Source organism: Ips typographus, linkage group LG1 (genome assembly GCF_016097725.1).
Source record: "Ips typographus isolate SLU linkage group LG1, UJ_Ityp_2.0, whole genome shotgun sequence".
Taxonomy (NCBI): domain Eukaryota; kingdom Metazoa; phylum Arthropoda; class Insecta; order Coleoptera; family Curculionidae; genus Ips; species Ips typographus.
In genome coordinates, this window is record NC_138422.1 from 30,470,975 (window position 1) to 30,494,415 (window position 23,441).

The following is a 23,441-nucleotide window of genomic DNA, read 5'->3' on the forward strand; positions in this document are numbered from 1 at the left end:
ATTGATTACACTCTTAATGCTAGGAACGCGAATATCAATTTTGCATCTTAAGCTTAAGCTTAAAAAGCCAACAGTTGTAAAAGCTGAAATTGCAAGAGACAAATCACGTGACTTTGATTATGCCATTTTAGAGCTTGCAACATTGTCCACGCCAACTGACATCGGTCAAAAACAGTCACGTGACTTTTAAATGTAATTTAAATTCATTTGTTAAATTTAATTTAGACAGTTGTAATTGTAAAATACACGTTACGTGACGTTAATAATACAATTTTGAACTTACATCACTGTAAAAGCCACTTGACACCTGTCAAAATCAGTCACGTGACCTTAAGAACGTAGTTTAAATGTTCAAAAAAAAGCGTAAACACTATTTTAGAACTTTTAACAATTTGTGTTCAAACAACATTCTTCCAATATGGAGATGATTATTACCAACCAAAATTCTGGAATGGCAATGGGTTCTCCATTGTCTCCAATATTAAGTAATATTTTTATGGAACATTTCGAAGAAAATAACATTAATAATTTTAATTATAAACCAACAATCTGGTGGAGATATATTGATGATGTTTTCTCAATATATCCATTCGGTAATGATCATCTCAAACAATTTCTAACTCACATAAACTCAATAGAACCCACAATCAAATTTACAACAGAAACTGAACAAAGTAACGAACTTCCATTCTTAGACATTCTAATCAAAAAAGACATAAACAAATTTGAAACAAAAGTATACAGAAAACCAACCCACACAAATAGATATTTAAACTACAAATCCAATCATCCAATAATTTAAAAAAAAAGGTATTGTAAAAAGTTTATTTGATAGAGCCAAAATTATTTGCAATAATGAACAATTTAATAAAGAAAAATTATTCATTAAAAATGTTCTAAAAGAAAATGACTATCCTGAAACATTTATTAATAAATGTTTTAGGGATTTAGAACATCCAAAACAATCTGGAAATCAAAATCAAATTTTACCTTTTACTAACCTTTTTATTCCTTACATTCCAGGTATTTCTGACAAAATCAAACGAATAGCTAAAAAATATAACATCAGAACAATATTTAGAACTCAAAACACATTAAGATCACACTTAACTAAAACAAAACCTCACAATGAAAATGAATCTACAAGAAACGTGATATATAAAATTCCTTGCGAATGCAATCAATTTTATATTGGTGAAACCTCCAGACCATTAAAAAAACGTATTAAAGAACACCAAAATTATTTAAGAACTGGAGACTTTCACAAATCTAATATATGCCAACACGCGTTTGATAATAATCATAGAGTCAAATGGAATGAATGTAGTATCATAGACAAAGAAACTTTTTCAAAAAGACGTAAAATAAAAGAAAGTGCATATATTAGATTAAACCATGACTCCTGTGTTGCTACATCCTCTATTAATATTGACCAAACTTGGTTAAATATTCTAGAGGAGGAGATAACACTTGGTCATATCAAACGAAACTGAAATTTCTTGTAATTTTGTTTTCATTATAAAGCCCACCTTTCACTACAACAATAGATAACCTTTCCTATTGGAATGACAAAAGTCAAAATTTATGTAAATTTTTATTGACAAAACCCTTTGACAGAACCTCAGAGTTCGAAATTGAACATTATCAGGTTTAATATTTATTAAGTTGTTGTTTTCTGTGTTCTGCTGTTGTGTTCTTTCTTTTTTAGATTTTCTGAAGACGGTGGTAGATTTTCCACCGAAACGTCAGCGTTTTTAGGTAACAAGACCGAGCCTAAGTCAGTGGTCTTGTGTTGGGACGACTAGGTTAATGTTATTTTCAACTTAGTTGAAAATAGTGCGAAATTCCATTTTCCCAACAAACCTTTTTTGTGTGAGACAGAAGACCCAATAAACAAAGAAAAAAGGAGTAACTCGTCTCAACAAACATATAGAACATATCTTCAATATCATGTTACAAAGAGCCTTATAAATATCTCAAAATTCCTCGTTAATGCCTTGTAATACCTCACAATGGAAAAGTGCCTCATAATACCTCGAATTACCTCTAGTATGTACACCAAATTACCTCGGCGATCTACTCCTCGAATTCAGCCCTGGTGTGTGATTTTTAGAGTCCGGATTAAAAAGCACTAAAATTGTGAAAAAAAGCGCTTAAAAAGCAAAATCATTTTTCTCCAAAAATGCATAAAAATCTGTAAAAACACTTTAAAAAAGCACAAAACTCTTTCAGAGATACAATTTTTTTTACTATTTTTGAGTTCAACTTCTAAAAGTTTTCAAACTGCTTTAGAAGCATACGGAAGATTATAATTTGGAAGGTTTTTGAACTGTTTTGAACTGTAAAGAGCATATTGAAGGTTCTGGAAGGCTTTAGAGGCATTTGGAAACTCTTACACGGTTCTAGGATTTTTTGGAAGCTTCTAGACTGTTTTAAAAGACTTCCGAATGCTTTGGAGGTTCTGTAATGTTTTGAAATCTTTTTAGACTACTTTCGGAGCATTGAAGTTTCTGGACTGCTTTTAAGACATTTTACTTTGAACTTTTGGAAGCTTTTAAATTGCTCTTGAAGCATGCGGAAGCTTTTAGATTGCCTTGAAACTTTTTGAGAGCTTCTAGACTAGTTGAAGACTATTTGGAATGCTTTAGACTGCTTGAGAAGCATTTTGGAGTTTCTCCAGTGTTTTAAAACCTTTTTAGACTAATTTAGGAGCATTTGTAAGGTGTTTGGACAGTTTCAAGATCCTTGAAGGTTCTAAGGCATTTGAAACCTTGTAGACGTTTGAAGCTGTTACTGCTCTAGAAGTATACGGAAGCTTTTAGACTGTCTTGAAATATTTTGAGAGCTTTTAGATAAATTGAAAAGCATTTGTTAGTGTTCTAAAAGCTTTTGGAAGCTTCTAGTCTGTTTTGTAAGCTTTTGTAAGGCATTTTAGAGCTTCTATAGAGTTTTGGAATATTTTTACATTTTTTTAGACTACTTTAGGAGCATTTGGAAATTTTTTGGTCAGTTTAAATTTGTAAATTGATACTTATACATTTTGCAGCATGTTTTTGTCGTTTCAATACAACAAAAGTCAATATTACCACTTGGCCCAATGGCCTACTGTGCGACGTTACAGAACCAATAAGATTACGTCAAAACTCCTGCGTTTTTCTGTCAAAGCGGTTATTAATTTATTTTTAAAAACTTGAAAACTTGTTAAAAACTAGTTAAACCATACAAAAATAGCAGTAAATAAGCACAAAAAACTAAAATAAGCACAAAAAGAAGAAAAAAGCAAAAAAAGCATGAACAAAATCTGTCAAATGACGTGTTTTTGTATAAATCGTTCACATTAGATGTCAAAAGTTGGTTGCTTTTATTATTTGCAAAAAGCTAAATTTCTAGAAATCCGGACTCTAGTGATTTTTCTACATACACCAAACTCTTCATATGTAGGTACTTAATATACTAGAGATAATTATTATTGTAGTATTATACTTTTTGGCACAATAACAGTATTAAATTTAAGAAAAAATAAGTAAGGAAGCCTTTGCGAACCTATTTTTATAGGACATTTTTAACTCCTCGCGGGACACCCTGTATAACCAAAAAACCAACAGATTGTTAGAGCATCTATTCGTTAGGTTTTTGCGCTGACTAAGCGTGTGACAGGTCGGATAGGCCGTGGCTGGCTAAAGACCGCTAGAAGACCACCGAAAAGAAGATTGAGAAGACCTTCTCGGCGGTTTCTAAAAATATTTGTTGATTTTTTGTACCTGGGGCCCGCGACCGCCGTTTTGGTTACGTAAGTGTGGCCTTGAGACGCACTGCAATTTCGGGGCAGGCCTTCGCAGGAATCGCAGAACGGCCCGCCTGCAGTAGTCTAGCTCGTTTCCTGGTTCTCTAGTCGACGGACCGGCTACGTGCGAGATGATGTTTTTAGGCGCGGATTGATTCGGTCGAAGCGGTTCAGCCAAAAAAATTTTTTTTCTCTCAAACGAGTGTGTGTCACCTGGAAAACTTTTAGGAAAAAGTGAAATTTGTCAGTGCTTTAAGAAAAACTCTAGGGTTGTGGTGCTTACCAGGTAAGTCTAATTAACACAAAAAAGTCGAAATCCGTCGGTTAATTCTGAAAAATCTCAACGTCCTATTTACTATGCCTAAACTTAACATACGTCTCTTGAAAACCTATACAGACATCTAGAAGTTTTAACACATAATTACCAGCAGAATTTTTGTTAAATTAAAGCTGAAAACCACTTTCCATTTAAGCTTTTTAGTGGTTTATCCAAAAACCTATAGATGCCCGATATTGATACTTAAAATAAATTCTTCCCACTGTAATGTATGTCCTGCGAAATTGTTGCATGCTTTTTTACAATCTTTTCTTTTTAAGCCAAAAGATAAATTACTTAGAGGTTTTTGTTGTAATTAAAAACCATAAGATAAAGCCACTCAGCATCCACCTAATCTTGGTCAAAAACCATTAAAATTATGATTTCTAATTCTAATGCCATTCAAAGGTTTTCAAACTTTCAAATGTTGACTGTTGGAAAATGAATAAAAATGAGACATCTATTTGAACGTGAATTATGTGTAAATATCGATGTAAATGGAACGGCAAATAGTGCAATTTCGTATTTTCTACAGGGTGATTATCGAGACACTGTTGCCAAATTTTGTTTGATTACCGTAATATTGAAAAAAGAAAAGCAAGTTTAGTTTTGTTGTACTTATAATAGTTGATTAAGTGTTTCCACACTACCGACGTCACGTACACCTTTACGAGCCAAAATTTACTCTAAGTATGGCTTTTCTTTGATTTACTTTTATCATTAGAATTGCAAATTTGTGAACAATTATTAGCTCGGCTAGGTTAAGTTAGAGGGCGTCAAATAAAGGGCTGCATTTTACCATCTAAGTATACCACGAGATATACCATTTTGTCGTAAAAATAATATCACTTTTTTTATGGTAAAATGGAAAATAGTGCACTTGGATTATCCAGAAAGAATAATTAATATTCTTGAACACTACCCCACATCTAAACAAAATTCAGTTCCATAATTTTCAAAAAACTAATGTTTGATTGAAACTGCATCTTTTAAATGTTTGTTTGTATTAAATTTCTAGAGAAATTTTAATTATATAGGGTGTCTCAAAATTAAATGACTAATTCAAGTAATTTTTTTTTTAAATTGGCATATTTATACCCAAAGACCTTAAATTAGGTGAAATAAGTATTTCTAATGGGGTTTTAGTGTAATCTATAAGAGTTCAAATAAAAATGTTACATTCATTCAAAAATTCCAAAAATGCTATTTTTGCAAAAAGTGCATTTTTGGTAATTTTTTATTTTGCTCCAGGAGGGTTCCAATGCACAGCAAAGAACATATTTTTACCAAAGAACTTTAAATTAAGTGAAATAAGTACAAAAAAAGCACTTTAAAATTTTTAATTTTTCAAAAAAATTGAAAGAATGGGGGGGTATTGGGGGTCTTTTTTTACTACTTTTTGAAGGTCAATATCTCGGTAACATGAAGAGCTAGAGAGGCCAGTTTTGGCTCATTTTGTAGTATTTTTTATCCTCTCTCTAATAATGTTTTAGTGAAATCTATAAGAGTTCAAATAAAAAAGTTACAATCATTCAAAAATTGTAAAAATGCTATTTTTGAAAAAAGTGCATTTTTGGTAATTTTTTATTTTGCTCGAGGAGGGTTCCAATGCACAGCAAAGAGCATATTTATACCAAAGGACCTTAAATTACATGAAATAAGTACGAAAAAAGCACTTTAAAATTTTTCATTTTTCAAAAAAATTGAAAGAATGGGGGGGTATTAGGTGTCTTTTTTTACTACTTTTTGAAATTCAATATCTCGGTAACCTGGAGAGCTAGAGAGGCCAGTTTTGGCTCATTTTGTAGTATTTTTTATCCTCTTTCTAATGGCGGCTTAGTGAAATCTATAAGAGTTCAAATAAAAAAGTTACAATCATTCAAAAATTGTAAAAATGCTATTTTTGAAAAAAGTGCATTTTTGGTAATTTTTTATTTTGCTCCAGGAGGGTTCCAATGCACAGGAGAGAGCATATTTATACCAAAGGACCTTAAATTACATGAAATAAGTACGAAAAAAGCACTTTAAAATTTTTCATTTTTCAAAAAAATTGAAAGAATGGGGGGGTATTAGGTGTCTTTTTTTACTACTTTTTGAAATTCAATATCTCGGTAACCTGGAGAGCTAGAGAGGCCAGTTTTGGCTCATTTTGTAGTATTTTTTATCCTCTCACTAATGGTGTTTTAGTGAAATCTATAAGAGTTCAAATAAAAAAGTTACATTCATTCAAAAATTTAAAAAATGCTATTTTTGAAAAAAGTTCATTTTTGGTAATTTTTTATTTTGCTCTAGGAGGGTTCCAATGCACAGCAAAGAGCATATTTATACCAAAGGACTTTAAATTAGGTGAAACAATGACGAAAAAAGCACTTTAAAATTTTTCATTTTTCAAAAAAATTGAAAGAATGGGGGGGTATTAGGTGTCTTTTTGTACTACTTTTTGAAATTCAATATCTCGGTAACCTGAAAAGCTAGAGAGGCCAGTTTTGGCTCATTTTGTAGTATTTTTTATCCTCTCTCTAATGGTGTTTTAGTGAAATCTATAAGAGTTCAAATAAAAAAGTTACAATCATTCAAAAACTGCGAAAATGTCATTTTTGCAAAAAGTGCAATTTTGGCAATTTTTTTATTTGCTCCAGGAGGGTTCCAATGCACAGCAAAGGGCATATTTATACTAAAGGACCTTAAATTAGGTGAAATAAGTACGAAAAAAGCACTTTAAAATTTTTCATTTTTCAAAAAAATTTAAAGAGTATTAGGTGTCTGTTTTTACTACTTTTTGAAATTCAATATCTCGGTAACATATTTATGAGTTTTGGCTCTTTAGTTTCTTTTGATAAGGAGCCTGCAAAAACCATTAAATTTTTTTTATTGATCATAAAATATTACAAAAAACTTTGGTGGACTTTTAAACAATCATTGAAACCGCTAGATTATCCCAATTTTCGATTTTTTTTTTATCTCCGTTACCGTATCTCATGTATGGATATTAATAAAACGTGAAAGGAACAAAAAGAAGGCGATATTAATTAAAGTGCGACTAATCTTGTCGTTCTCTCTCACTCGGATGACGGCCAAACCGCAAAACGGTCGCGGTAACGCGTTACGTTTACGTTTTATCAGAACGACAAAAAGACGTACGACCGAAACAGCCCAACGATGAATTGTCGTTCGAAGCAAAGACAAAAACGCGCATTACTTTGTTGCAACTGCAATTATTTTCGCCATAGTGAATTGAAAATTGCTTCTTTTCACTTCGATAATTTTATTCTCTATGAAGGATTTTTTTTTGGACGCGACGACGCGATTTACTTTCAGGAATTTCAGATTAACCGTTCCTGGCAAGCCTAGTTTCGTTCTTCTACTTGTGTGAAGAATCGATGTGACGCGGCTTTGTTTCAATCCCTTTTCACAGGAAAAAGGTCCGTACAGGGTGGTCAAAACCTATCAAACTCTATTTAAGAATGGACCTAGATTAAAGGCCCCAAAAAGCATAAAATAGAAAAAAAAATAAGTACCAGAGTGTTGTTTTAAGGCGATCTTTGACATTTTTGGAAAAAATGGATATTACCTCAGTCTTTTTCGATGAATAACTTGTATATGATTGTGTTATGACATATTAATTTAAGATTATCATTCAGAGTAATCAAGCCCCAAACATCAAAAAACTTAAATCTCCTTACCAGTATCTGTTTAGCTTGGTTTTTGGTTTATTGTATGGATTTTCGTTTTATTTCAAAATCTTTTAACTAAAATTTGTTCAAAAGTTTAGACTTCCTTTCAACCTCAATCTCAATGTTAGTGGGAAAAAATTATTTAGGAAACAAAAATATTGACCTTTATACCCTCAAAAAACTTTATTTTTACCTTTTTTTTAAATTGGTAAAAAAAAATTCCCAATATCGTTGGGATACAGGGGCATTAGTTTAGGGTAAAAATAACAATTTTGAACAATTAGAAAGGCTTTGAAAATTAATGCGACGTTGCCATACATGCACTTTTTCCTGACAAACTAATCAACAATCATAATGTCACCTCACGTATAGCTGCTTTGCAAAATAGAAAATTACTATTATGAATAAATAGATGCTGAGAAATCGTCCAGTCAAGGTCCGTACGTCCTTAACCTAACCTAACGTTATCAACGAGTTACATTGTACGGTACATAACGATAACGAAACAGTGAGTAAACAATATTCTTAGCAGGCTTTCAAACAGCCAAATGTTTGGTATTTTTGCCCTGTTCCAAGGTGCGCGAATTGATGATGATAACGTCGAGGTTACTGCGAACATTACATGTTATCTCTACTCATAATTTTGCGTATAATGTCGATAAACACATGTTTGGAAAGGTCACGGTTATGCGAAAATAGACGCATTATTTCTAACATTGAATTTGTGCGGGAAGGTTATGGTCGTAGTTTAGAACATACAGTATACACGTTGTGCTTACGACCTTCGTTTTTGCGTCGTATATTTTCACATAATAATTGTGTTTTTTTCTAATAAAAGTCACAAAAAATAGTAACATAAAAGTCACATATTTGTGTATTAGAAGTTTTAAAATAGCTATTTATGTAACCAGTTACGAAAAGTTCGATTTTGTGTAACGAATGAATGTTGTAGGGCGAGCGCAGCGAGGTCCTACAATTTGAATGAGTTACACAATAAGACATTTTCGAAACGTGTTGCATGCATAATTTTTTCTAATTTTGACCAAAAAACTGTGAAAGCCATCTTTTAAAGTGATTTAACACAAATATTCACTTTCATAGCACCTTGTATAAACTGTGACAACGACATGTTATGATGGATGTCGCCCATATGTTTCTACGGAAATGTATAAAAACAGGGAGTGATGAAATGAACTTTTCATAACTAGTTACATAAAGTGATACTTTTCGTAACTAGTTACGAAAAGTAAAACGTTTTGTCACTCTAATCAGTTTTGAAAAGTGTCACTTTATATGCCAAAATTAGAAAAAATCAATTTTTTATTTTAAATTTGACACAGACACAGTATTGTAAAATATATGAATGTTTATGTTTTCTTTTTTTTATAACAGTATACCATCGTGTGTAAAGTTTACAAGAAACACACAGTAGAATTCATTTATTTTGACATACTGTGAGTTTGTTTTACGAGTCTCGGTTATATGTATATGAATGGATACAAAGAAGTTTAGGGATTCACAACTCGACTTGATTTGAAGTCATATTCAAGTCAAATAGTTTCCCTGTCAAGTACTTGAACAACTAAGTTAAAACTTGATCACATTATTTATATTTACTAGTATGTAAACTGAATTAACAACCCTAAAACTGGTGTGGTTTTGTTCTTCTGTTCTTGTATTGGTTATTCTTATTATTAAAGTGTTTATACAAATCAAAACACTTTTTACAAGATTAGACCTCAGCTTCGAATTCGTATGGTCCTGGTTAGGTGCTAGAGGTACAGGAAAGTTGGACTCTTAACCCTGGTCTAGAGAGGAGCTTGAATGCCTTATAGTACTTGTACAGAAGAATAAGTACTCCGCTTACCATGGGTACAAAGAGAGTATGAAATGAGCACCTCCTCATTTGTACTGGGGCATGAATGAATATTGTTAGATGGGCTCCCTTCGGAGAAGACACTTAGGTGGCTTTTCGGTGGCACTGACAAAGCCGCAGACCCTCCTTGGCTGGGTACCTTGAATATCTAAGGGGTTGATCACACTTTTACCCCAAAGCTCTTTTCTGATCGTAGCAAGTGCAGAGCACTGTGTGAGAATGTGTATCGGAGTTTCCTCCTGTGACAGACCCAGAATGTGCATGTGTCTTCTCATCTGACAGTGACCCGTGAGAAGTCCTGTCACACATCGGAGGTCCTTTCTGGATAATTCCATCAGGAACGTCGCACCATTCACCCCTGCCCCTGTCCCCATCATGGTTTTGGTCTTCATGCGACGGGAGGATAAAGTTTTGAGAGAATTCCCAGTCCTCCCTCTCAGGTACTACAAACTTTAGAGGTCCGCTTGACAGAAGCGCCGGAGGCACCCGATCCTGCTTCATCAACACTTCCGGGCACTCCCTCAACGCCTCCCCCCAGCCCCCGTGATGACCTTTACTGGGGCATATGGAAAAACAAAAAGAACTCTTACTGACAAAAAAACAACGAAAAACGAGTTACATAAGTCACGAGAGGTGAGAAGTATGAGTTTCTAAGACTGACAATCGAGGACAAAATTCAAAGAAAGAGATCAGGATGCTCATCAAAAGATATCTTCAGAGCTGCAGTATCTAGGACCATGTTTACCATTTGGATCGCCAACCTTCGTTCGTTTAAAAATTAGTAGAATTCTACTCTACTGGTTCTCTTACTCTAATTGTTGATTAATTTATTGTTTAGAAGAATCTGAAAAGTAATTAATATATCACTTTATCCGTTATTCCTGAAACGTTACTAAAGCTTTGGATTTCAATGCTATATTAAGGGTGGAATTTCTTTATTACTTCCTTATCTTTCTTCTTCTATTATACTTGAGAGGAGGTACGTAAAATCCAATAGAAAGTAAGCTTCTTGGTATAGTAATTGGCTCTGTATTAATACCTAATTAAATTATCTTCTATTAAATAGTATATTATAAACCTAGGGACTAAAGTGGTTCTTTTAATCCCGCGGCGAAAGGTTTGTACAATTCGCTAAGGGATTAAAAGACACTTTAGTCACGAGGTTTATATACTATTTTATGCACTTTAGAATGCGAGAAACTAAAAATAAAAAAAATTACAAAACTAACAGTGGTTATCGTATTACTGATAGTTGTTATTGATTGTTGTTGGCATGGTGGATTCACTTAAAATTTATTGTGCCCTGGAAGTGTTGCTATGGCACAAAACAAATGTCAATCAGTTGTTATCAAACGGTGAGTCCAGAAAAATCGTATTTTTTGAAAATGAACATTGAAGAGGCCGCCCAAGAGGCCATCGTTAGCCTTCTTCCAGAAAAATCTCGCGAGGCTTACAAAACAGGCTTACAACTTACAAAAAACAGTTTCTTGTTTACCAAAAATGGTGCGTTGAACAGAATGCAGAGAATTTTACGGATGAAAATTCTGCGGGATTAAAAGTGCACTTTTAATACCTAAAGTGCATAAACTAAATTATGTTGCGGTTCCTAGATTATAGAGAAAGGTTCTGTATTTGAATTATCAACGTTTTCTCCGGTTCGACGTTTAAATCTATTATTGGGTTTTAAACATTTAAGTCCCATCTATTGGTTTTTCGACCGCCATTTTATAACGATCGCAGCAAACATACACGTGTGTTTATAAGAGGGGCCCAATAGAAACGTAACGCACATAGAAAAAGTGGGTCCCTACCGACTACTTATACACCAATTTATCATTGCAGCCATCTTATTATTACCGGTGTCTAGGCCTATATCTAGGGCGAACACCGACCAATCCCAACGGGTTTTGGCCCATCGAATGGGTGGGGTGCGATATCACTTGGTTATGCACCGCACTGGTTTTTCGATCACCGCCACCGGAAATACGGGCTCACGCCTATGTAGAACACATTCATGTGTGTTGGTTGCTCCTCCTCGCGTTTCCTAGATATCCGAAGAGGTCGCTACGGTGGTGATTTGCATAAACGATCCAAGTCCCATTTAGACAATAAGCCGAGGCTTGATAATGCCATTAAAATGTGGCGGATAAAAAGTGGACAAGCCTCTATTCCTCGTGTCGTTGCGGGTGGGTCGAAATGGGACCTATCACGCAAGTGGATTTATTGTCCTTGGCATCTTTTGTTATGTTGTAAGAAGGTATTAAATTGATTTACACTCCTCAAATTATTCTATTCGGTTTTTTTGGCCAGAAGATTTGACAAGCTTGAGAGTTTTGCTGTAAGTGGATTCACTGACTATGTGTGTGACTAAAAAAAGCAAATGTCTGCAAAAAGTTGCACGGTCACGTGATCAGATTTTTGATTACTTTGACAGTGTCTGACATAAGGACCAAAACGTTATGATGGTTGAAGCTTTCTAGTGTCTATATCATTTGTTCTATTGTAGAATTCTAGTCTACAGGTCTAAAACTTACTTTATCGACCTTAAAATTCAGAAGTCTAAATTTAGAACTGAATTTTTGACAACATTTTTAGGAAATATCTAAGAAACGGTGCAAGATGGGAAGTATCAACATTAATTACTAGCCTTCTTGCGAAGAATTCAAAAAATAGATTAGAAACAGGGTGTTCCATTTGAAAATCAAAAGTTGGTGTTCTTTCTGACTGATCTGGCAACATCGCAAAGTTCAAAATATTTTAGATAGAGAGTTTGGACCCAACCTAGGCTACACTCCAAATTTCGACAAAAAGTATTTCGAGTCGTTCTCTAGATACTTCTAATATACCATTAGCGTGAATCACTCTGTATAGATTGCTAGAAAGCTCTAAAAAAGTACGATAAAAATATCAACTTTAGAAAAAAAGTAGTACACGCCACTGAATTATGTAAAGGAACCCGTTTTTATCATTCCGAGGGGGATACCGAGAGGGATCCCATAATGCAAAATTTTTAAAATCACCCTGTAGTTCGAAAACTAAGAAAGCCATGAAAGTTCTGTTTGCACTATCGTTTGTTTCACAAAAAAGTAGTTCAGTAAACCGCAAACAGTTATGTTCTAGCATTTGTAGTTTTCGAGATACCTACCCGCGAAAAGAGTCAAAAAATGGACACCCTGTACAGGGTGCTGCATTTTCGATGGTTTTATGGGGTACAGAGAAAACAGTAATAGATAGAAAAAAAGTAGCATACGTGTTCTGATCTCTTTTTCTGAGCTGAGATGACTGGCGAAAAGTGGGCGACGCAAACTTCTTTTGTTTCAAAGATACGGGGGGTTTTCGAAAATTGGTAATTTTTGAACCTCTTCTGTATTTCAGTTGCTCTTAAAGTTATCAAAAAAGGAAGAACGGTTCCCGGTAGAAGTTTTCATGTAGAATCCAATGGCGTAGTCAGTTTTTTTCTATTCCGTTTAGTTTCTGACATATGACAGTAAGTTACATTTTTTTAAATGGAATATCCTATATATTTTTACGTTATTTTATTTTGTTGATTTTTACCTTTTCAACGGTGTATTACAACATATAAGTTTGTAGAGGTTAATCCTGTTATTTTAAAAAAAGGCCTTTGCTAAGGTAAAAAAAGGCCAATATCTAAAATACCAAACAAAATCGGAAATCATATAAACTAACACATCAGGAAATTAAATATTTTTAATAAATCTTATTAAAAATCTAAGTTACAAACAGTTCTACCGTCACTTTAATAAGAAAAGTGGCCATTTCTATTTTCTACTATTTTTAAGGTAGAAGTTGAAAAAACTGTTAATAAACGACACACTTTTTTGTTAAGAAAACGCATTTTTTCTAATTACCAAGATGTTTACAAACTTATACAGGTGTGGTAAATCCAAAACCAACCATAGGAAAACCGTGTAACTGACAGAGAAACGTAGATAATTGCTTTCGCGGGACAAAGACAGAAAACGAAAAAAATATCAAGTAGGCCATATTTTCAGCGCGCTGTTGCCAAAATCCAGCACCGTCGACAAAATTAATTTTGTTCTTGGATTATTATTTTGGATATTTGAAATAGCTTTTGATCAAATGTCAAATTTTGTGTCTTCATGGCCTCCTATTTAAGATGGAGATCTAGATTTATAATGTTTTCCATGGAATAATCCAAGAACAAAATTAATTTTGTCGACGGTGCTGGATTTTCTGTCTTTGTCCCGCGCATGCAATTATCTACGTTTCTCTGTCAGTTACACGGTTTTCCTATGGTCGGTTTTGGATTTACCACACCTGTATGTTTTAATACACCGCTGAAAAAGTAAAAATCAACAGAATTAAATGAACTAAAAATATATAGGGTGTTTACTACGTCAAAACTTCTACCGGAAACCGTTTTTTCCTTTTTTGATAACTTTAATAGCAAATGAAATACAGAGGAGGTTCCAAAATGACCAATTTTCATCTTTGAAACAAAAGAAGTTTGCGCAGCCCACTTTTCGCCAGTCATCTCAGCTCAGAAAAAGAGATCAGAACACGTATGCTACTTTTTTTCTATCTATTACCGTTTTCTCTGTACCCCGTAAAACCATCGAAAATGCAGCACCCTGTACACATGTAATACGTGAAAGCAATTAGGATGAAATATGCATTTAAAATAACGAAAAAATTAATGTCCGTTGTTACAAAAATTGAAGTGAATGTCGATATCTAAGAAACAAAATTTAGTATAGTCAAGTTTTTACCCTTTGAGAATGACGTCATGCAGGTGAAAAAACACGCATGTCTGGAATTAGATCACAAGTTTTAACCTACAAATGCTTGCTACTTATGCTCTATCATACACATTGGAATAATCAATTGGGATGACATCTGGAAACTGTTTCTTTTCGTACTCCAAAAAAAGCAGCACATTTAGAATTAGCATTTGGGCTTGCTCATTGTAGCGCATCATTTTTATACGTTTGATATTTGTTTGATATAAACAGTGACAGTAAATATCAACGGTTTTAATTTGACAAGATGACAAAATTAATAACGTGCCTTTTTTGTTAAAATTGTTTATTTCACATGTTTGATATGCGAGAAACAAAGATGTAAAAAGATGACGTCATTCTCAAAAGGTAAAAATCCAACTATAAGTGAATCATAAAATTTTTACTTTTCATCGAAATTGACAATTTTTTTCAACCTCCTGTGGTTTAAAATTGTACAATTGGGCCACGCTGTATTAAAAATTAGCAAAATTGCTATACCTAATACATGTTCACTCATGGTGTCAAGTCTACCACGTAAACCAATTTGCTAAAGATGTAAATTCTACCGCCTAGACAGGTGATCTGGGACTTTTTGAAGCTGTATACCGCGGCATTATTTTTAGTAGACAAACAACGCAGTTAACAGTCAAATTTAGCCAATGTCGTGGTGACGTAATGCGAAATAATTCGCGACCGACAAACATCCGAAATTTTCTGGTCAACAGTCTAGTTCAGGGTCGGCACAAGGTCCGTACCGCATTGGCAGCCCCTCGAGTACGCTCATGATTTTTTCGTTCTGATTAGCGTACAAAGGGTGGAAAAAACGTGACGGCCTAACGATCAAACAAGTTTTCGGGTTTATTGTTTTTTTTTCGCGAAAAGTATACGCGCCCCGGGTCTGGTTTCATTATCTATGCGGGCACGGTGGAAGTGAAGCAGACGGTTAAAAAACGGGTCCCCCTAAATTTCGGTTGGCCCATGAAGTGCGTCCCGAGGTCGTTGTTGCGTGTAGACCGACGATCTGATGTTGCACGAGCACGACGATCACATGTCCTTGGTACCAGACCAACCGCACCAAATTTTTGCACTCTATTCCACCAAAAAAGTTGCGTACTTAATTTAAAAACTAGCATCTAATTCATATCAGCTTACTAGCTAGGAAAGTAAAATGGTAAAACATCCAAAACCAGTAGTCTTAGTTGAGGTAATAGTTAATACCCAGTTGATTTCTACTAGTTTTCCAAACTCAGGTCGCAAGATATAATCTATAAAAAACAACAGAAAATTCACAAAAAGATGATAAGCAAAAAACCAATAGATGTTTTGCTATTAGCTTTTTAGCAAAAAAATAAAGTAATATTGTAAAGTCGTGAAAACTTATTGGTTTTAGGAGTAAAACCTCTTAAAAGGTGTACTGGACTATAGTAAACCATTTGAAGCCTAAACTGTCAAAGAACTCTTTTAGATACTTGTTGGGCTACATCTCGTGACATCTATACTCAACTCTATGAGTTAGAACGTACAAATCGCATCTCCAAATTTAATAGCGTTTTGGACTTATTGCACCAATGTTGCACTGGAACACTGTCGACTTGTTAAGTGCAATAAGAATCCTGCGTTTTCTGTATGTTCGACTTAATCTTTGTACTGCACTAGGTTCAATCAGTTTTGCATAATTTTGGCACGAGGTTTTGAGGATCGTGGCCGTTTGGTGCAAATTTTGTTATAACATTGATGTGTAATTGTTATTTTTTAAAATAAAATATAAATTAATTTTTAAAAAATAATTGAAACCTTTCTTTGGTAAACAGTAACAAGTAGTAATTTTTTGTTTTAATAAGTGTGTCTTGAAAATAGCAACTTAACCATTCTCTGTTATGCCATTTTACACTTATCCCCGCGACATTATTGCTATTTTTACACCGATAAGCATGTGACACACTGTCGAATGACGTCACGAAGCCCGTTCAGGAACTTCTAATCGATTTTTGATGTTATTATTAGGTTTGTTCGGAAAAAAAATCACCAACGTATACTTAGGGAAATAGATACATCCATTGGCCATAAGTTAAAAAACGTCATAGTCACGTGATCATTCAACCAATGAAACTTGACATTTACCGTTTCCGAGTTGGAAACCAGTCAGGGATTGCTTCTACAAACAGACCTATTGTGGCACACTTCTGCTTCCTGATTCATTTCATAACTGAAAAACTTTCAGTTTTCGGTAACCTAATAATCAATAAACGTCATTGTGGTTTTTACTGGACGCCAAATTACACTAAAAACTCTCTAAAATGTTTTTTTACTAAGAACAATTTTATGTAAATCAAGTGTTTCAAAGTTACAGTTTAGCTAAAATAACTAAAATTGTATTTTCACAAAGAATGCTTTGAATCTACAGGTGTGGTAAATCCAAAACCGACCATAGGAAAACCGTGTTACGGACAGAGAAACGTAGATAATTAAATGCGCGGGACAAAGACAGAAAAGTGAACAAATATGAAGTAGGCCATATTTTCAGCGCGCTGTGGCCAAACGCCAAGTAATCCAATAGCGTCGACAAAATTTATTTTGTTGTTGGATTATTCCTAATTTATTATAGTCGGTAAGTGTGAGCTGTATTTAGTCCGATTTCTGTCAAATTTGTTTAACGATTTGAATAAAATTACTTATTTTTCATTTAGCAGTCGAATTGCTGTAGCGTTACGAGACCTCCCTATTGTAGTAATATTTCATCTGTCATCTGCGATTAAAATCTAACCTCAAATCCAGTCGGTAAAATCAGTCAGTTTGACAACACTGATGCAAAATTATGGCCTACTTAAAATTTTGGAGGTGTTCTGTCTTTGTCACGCGCATTCAATCATTTATGTGTCTCTGTCCGTTACACAAATTTGTCACATGATCATTATGTTTCAAATGACAATAGTGTCACGTGACCTAGTGTCATTTGTCTTACCAGAAGAGTATTGAGATTTTTATTTTTTAAGCACGCTTTGTAAAAACTTTTCGGAAGCATTCGGATTTTTTGAATTTTTAAAAGTTGAGTGGTCTTTCTTAGATGCTATTATCAATACAGAATTTCAGTTGTTTTTTTAATTTAATCAATTATTTTCTTCTCTTTAATTACAGATTGGCACAAGACAACAAAACGGATTATTGACTCGCTCCTTAGAAAAAGGATGCACCTGGTGGTTTGAGACACCTTGACTAATAACGTGAGTATAATTGGGTTTTGGTGCGGATGGACCGGATCCTTTGGCGAATTTTTGGCCCGCCGACACGCACTCGGAACCCCAAAAATAAAACAGCAGTCGTTACGGTTTGTGCGTTCAATTCGGACGATTCCGCGACCTCTACCAAAGTCGGATGTGTTAGTGGCGTTTTTGTTGTCTGGCGCCCACACGGTTGTATGTTTCCCACTTGTAAGTTCAGCTCGACGGCGCTCCTGCCCTTTGCGCTACGCGTTTCTTCAACTTAAACGAGCGTTGAAAAGTCGATCGGTTTCGCTCACCGAAAGGTTTTTTCCAAAAGATTGTCAACACGCTTTTTTCGTCTCTTATTTACTTTTCCAAGTATGACCGTCTAACGGGACCGCTCTCTATCGGCCGAAAAAATGGGAATTTCCACCGCAGAACAGTGGACTAGATCTTTCTGGTCGGTTGCCTGCGAATTTCCGACCTTTCTGTCTGGTCCGATTTCTATTCACGCCGTTTTGCGTTCGAGTGGATGGACCCGATCATGTGATCGATTATTTTAGGGTGAAAGTCAACCAACAACCGAAAAAGTCCGAAAAGTCCCATTGTACTAGTTTCTTACACAACCGTCTAAAAGTCTGCAGGTCAATGACCAATACCAATATTATTGTTATTACTACTGACTAACAATAATACTTGATATTTTAGACTAATCAAAAATGTTCAAAGGATCCAAAAAATTTAAAACCAGGGTAAACGAGAATTAATTGACAAATTAAGATAAAAATTCAGACAGAAATTGGTGAACCCATTCTATTGAGCTCAGCACAACTTTTTAACCAAATTCTCTAATATCACTGTATTAGTTACTGAAAAACAGTGATAATTATTGACGGGAAGGCTAACGAACAGAAATAAAGACTTAATTGCTCTCTATCCAGGCAATTAACATCTACACCCCCATATATTTTCAAGAAACTTAATTCTACCCTAACCACAGTCCCTAACTATAGTCTATCCGGTGAACCTACGGAGTAATAAAATTCGATGGGCGGCAACTTTGGTCGGTCCGCATTACACTGTAAAACAGGTACGTAAAAGTGAATCGAGACATGAGACCCGAAAAGTCCTTATATTAGAGAGAGAAGAAGATATTATATTGTAAAACGGACCGGATATAGACCAATACTAATGGACGGGGCGGGTCAACCCTTCCTAATTTTCGCTTTTATTACTCCGTAGGTTTGCCGGATACACTATAGGTACTTTACTGTTGTGTGTACCGATAATGAAAGTTTTTATATGCGCTTTTCGCGTATCTGTCAAAATATTTGAATTAAAACATCAAGCAAAAACTATGGTTTTAAACCGAAATCCATGAAAATTTTTATACACCGCTCTATTCCTTGGCTATATCAAATCAGGTCTGTATCTCAAATATTTGAAGCAAAATTCTTTGTTAAAGTTGTTTTTACAGTTCCTAAACTCAACATAGTTGTGTCAGAAAAATTAGTAAGCAACAAGTTTTGCCCTCTATTGCTTTTTAACATCCAGAGTGTCAAAAAGGAATAAATGGATTATTCAGTATGAGTACAGTTTTAATGTCTCATTTTATAGCGAAAGTCAATGTTTTAATTGGCTAATTAGAACTGTGCCCATAAATTGTTCTACAACACTGTGGAAAATCTACAGAATGCGAAGATAATATTTAAAAATCTAATAGATTGAAGTCCTTCAATTGGTTTTCGGGAGCTTCCAACAATTTTAAAGATGTTTTTAAGAACAGGACAACGTAGAAGAGCCTGGAATGATCATGTGGATAGGATGGCTAGAGAATAACTAGCAAAAACTGCTGAAGATGCTGTACCACGAACACGACGCCCCTTAGGAAGACTCGTGGTCTTCAACATCTCAAAGGAACTTCTTCTTCTTGTACATATTCACTAATGAATGTTTGTCTCTGGTCGTATGTATTAGGCTTTCCACTGTTCGTAAGCCAGTCCACTGTCTTATCTTCTTCCTTCCCTTGCCACTCGATGATCACTTGTATGAGGTGATACTTCGTATTTCCTAAGTAATGGTATCAAAGAAACTGAAAATTGGAAAATACAGGCCTACGGCATACAATATGTGGAAAAAGAAGAAGATTTAAGAACACATGTATCTTGACCTGTAGAAATGATTTGCTTCCTATTTAACTATTACTTACTTTGGACATTACTTTTGTACTTTTATCTTAAGAGGTTTTACTTAAAACCCTTAGAAGACTTAATTACAACCAGATTGATATATTAAGGTTGTCTAACACTAATATGTTGACGATTACTACCGAGCTCATGAATTAAGAGGTCCAAAAACACGCCCGGGGCCAACGAGAGGGTGGGAAAGGTGAGGGAAGGGAAGCCGGCTTGTCAACCGCCGCCCCCGCCGCCACTGCAACTTGCGGCAGTGCGTCTGACCCCCGTCCCGTCCGAAATTAAGACGCGATGGTCCCTTCCGAGGGCCTGAAAAAAGGGCGAGAAGTGGAGGGAGGGGGCGAACGGCGGCGGTTGTGCCCCCCTTTGCCGCCCCCGCTTGCACCGGGCGCACGTGCAGCGCCGCTGCGGGCCCCACAGTGCAAGCCGAACTTCAGTCGTGACCGGACGCGAACCGAAGGCGATTCCGCGATTCGACCCGAACGACCGATGCTGTTTCAAAGGTACGACCGCGAACCACTACAAACCGGAAGTACCACCACCAACCCCCTCTCCCTTCCAATTCACGGTTAAATTCGGACTGTTCAAAAATTTTTACGTACCGTCGACCAAATCCACTTTTGCCGTCAAAGCAAAAAAATTTAAAAGGGGGTCCTGGTGGAGCTTTTCGGTGCATTGAGGGGGACGGAAAGTACCCGCTTTCCAACCCTGTGCCGTCCAAAAAAAAATGGGTGTTTTTTGTAGAGTGTTAGTAGTTAGTTAAATTAGTGATTTTCCCTTAGATCATCACGTTGATTGGGCAGTGTAGTGACCGAGGATTTATGTCAGTATTTATGTATTTCCTATCGCTGACTTGTCCCTTTAAAGTTTCACTAAGGTAATCATTTTAGTTTCCATTACCTTGACTGTTTAATTAATCATTATATTTTCCGCAAATTGAAAGGGAGAAGTCAAGAAAACATTTTTTTTCAAATCTGTAGGTAGTTCAGTTGACGTTCGATAAACCAACTTTAACTAAAGTTAAAAATAATGATTTTAAAATGATAATTGGAAGTTGGTGGAAGTTAAAAATACCATTCAATCAAAATAGTTATTTTTCCAATAAAGTGACCAAAATAGAGAACAAATTTATTTTGAGGCTGTAATTCTTGAAAATTTTAATGCACTAATTGCATATATTGTAGAAATAGTAAAACTGTAAAACAACCTTTAAGCTAATATTGACAAATAAGTTATTCGAAAATGATGGCTCATCTAGATTTCTATATTATTCTAGTTTTTAAATTGGCATTTTTGGAAGGTTTTAAGACTGATAAGATTTCAAATAAAATAAGCTATTCATTTACTAATTAACTTTTGCATAGAGAGAGGATGATTCAAAAAGTTCTTTTTTAGTTGAACACCAGATTTTAGGTTTTACAACGAATTGTAGAACCTTTTTGGCTATGCTTGGTACACCCTACTCTCTATAGAGTTGACAGAAAAAAAATCTGTAAATAAATATCAATTTTTCTGACTGCTTCAGCTTTAATAAAGTCGATTTTTTAAATGTAACACACTGAATTTTATTATATTATCTTTGTCATAGCCTTTATTTGATATGTTTTTTACCTAATTTCGTAAAATTTATTTTTAAGTTTTTTATTTTTTTTTAATTTTTTCCAGTTTTTATTATTTTTCATTTTTGTTTTTATTACATTAACGAATCTAAAGCTTGTATAACCTAGTTTACTATTATAAACTATAAGTGAACTTAATTAATAAAACTTTGTGTTTTGTTGTAGGCTACCTATTTCATAGTGTTGATGTAGTAAAAGCACAATTAAAAATTAAAATAAATGGCAAATCAGATTAACTTAATATTTACTTGAATATACAGGATGTGCTATTTAAAAAAAAATCGATATTTTTTAAACTGCAATACTTTTAATTTAATTTTTCTTAATAGCTATGTACAAATTAATATTTTTGTAATATAACCAGATTTGATTTAATACTGTCAAAGTTGAAACTAGTGTTGGTCCACAAAGGAACTTTTGAACTAAATACTAGAGAATTCACTAGGTTTAAATAATGTTATTAAGAAAAACCGAGAGAAAAACAGTGTTTTATGTTGCATCTAAAAATTAATTAAAATTTTATTGATTTTGTTCTTTATCATTCTTATTTGTGTTGTCATTCCTTCGATTCTTATACTGTTTGACTTTTTAGAGTTGCAAAACTTGCAATTATAAGTAATCTATAATATAATTATAAGTAAAATATAATATATAACAGAAAAATTCAAAACCTAACCAAAGTTACCATTAATACAAGTTAAGTAAAATCATATTATATTATATATTTATGTTTTACCATTTGGCTACATTCAAAGACAAATATATTATCCTGATAGTATGTATTTTTCTATAATAGAGATATACATCCATATATGGTATTGATTTATTCAGTATGTAAAACAAAGATAAAAACATTTTAAAGTTTGTTTTGCCACTCTAATGGATTCTTTAGATAAGTAAACTGCGAGTACCGTTTGTTATATGCATATCAAACACTAGTTAATTTAGTTATCTGTAAAATTACATAACTTATTGAGTTTTACTAGTTTGGAGAGTGCTCGAGTGCAAAATCTACAGCCCCACCCTTTTTTACTATTATCTCTAATTTCACTAGAATCGCGTTTCAAGCACTATTTCCAGGAGAACATGTCTAAAGGTTGCAACAAAGACAATTTATCAGCCGACCAGTATACAATGTGAACGCAGGGCCTCGTCCTGAATAACGGACACTTAAATTGGCCCATTAGCGCGGTCACGACCCCATTTTAGTGGAAATGCGACCTGTCCGAATGAGTGAGAACCGCCGCAGGAGGGCGCTTACGTTGGGTACCTCTAGGCAAAAACAAAAAAGCACCAAAAACAATTCTTAAGTTTATCTATCTTGCAACTTGGAAAGTATTATAAAACAAACAGCAATTTAAAAGCAACAGCAACTTCAAACTTATGAGACATTAGACGCTCATTCATTTGTTCCTCAATAGCTTTCAAATTTAACAAATGAGAAAGTTTGTTTTACAAATGTGGATAACCAATGAAATTGTCTATCCAACGATATAGTAACTTTGATTGGTTGTTCATATTTTTTGGCTTCTGCAAAGCTTCAAACTTAACTGATGATTTTAGGTAACGAAGTTTGACCATTAGCTACAAGCATTCATTTGATCCTGAATTGAAATTGTTGAAGTTTTTTTGTGACATATTTTCTAAAACATTTGCTCGATTTTCAATAACTAAGCAATATCACCGTCTGCATTATGACATCCCTAATTTGGGGGTTGGAATTTCTTTTCCTGCAGTTTTCAAATACGTGGAGACGTTGCTAACTTACTTAGGAAATTGTTGAAATTGGTATCGAAGTATGGAAATTACTAGTAATAAAAGCAACGAAAGGAAGTCAAAGTAGTAAGTAAGAGTTAACTTTGGCTATCATCAAAGCTATCCGAGTTTTGGATACTGCATATCTGAACAGTTGTTGCAATTGTACCATTGTTCTGTATTTCTCATGTTCTTCAACCATGAATCCCGTATTCTTTCTCTATGAATCTTTTGCCCATTATTTTTCTCTGGATAAATA

The 23,441-nt window shown here is 34.4% G+C and overlaps 1 protein-coding gene across 12 annotated transcripts in view; it reads left to right on the forward strand.

Moving 5' to 3' along the window:
* Positions 1-3,853: 3,853 nt before the first annotated feature.
* Positions 3,854-23,441, forward strand: part of LOC145728531 (uncharacterized) — a 47,034-nt gene continuing 27,446 nt past the window's right edge. For 2 of the 12 annotated variants that reach the window (XM_081979429.1, XM_081979122.1), the window contains exons 1-2: positions 3,854-4,070; positions 17,549-17,634. Coding sequence is in view for 3 of the 12 variants with exons in the window: in XM_081978956.1 (XP_081835082.1) it covers positions 17,829-17,841 (13 nt within the window). In the remaining 9 variants the exon portion in view is untranslated. Of the gene's footprint in view, positions 4,071-15,145; positions 15,618-17,548; positions 17,635-17,694; positions 17,842-19,728; positions 20,312-20,590; positions 20,686-23,441 lie in introns of those variants that run through there. The other 10 variants (XM_081979651.1, XM_081979287.1, XM_081979718.1 and 7 more) reach the window with 8 other exon arrangements.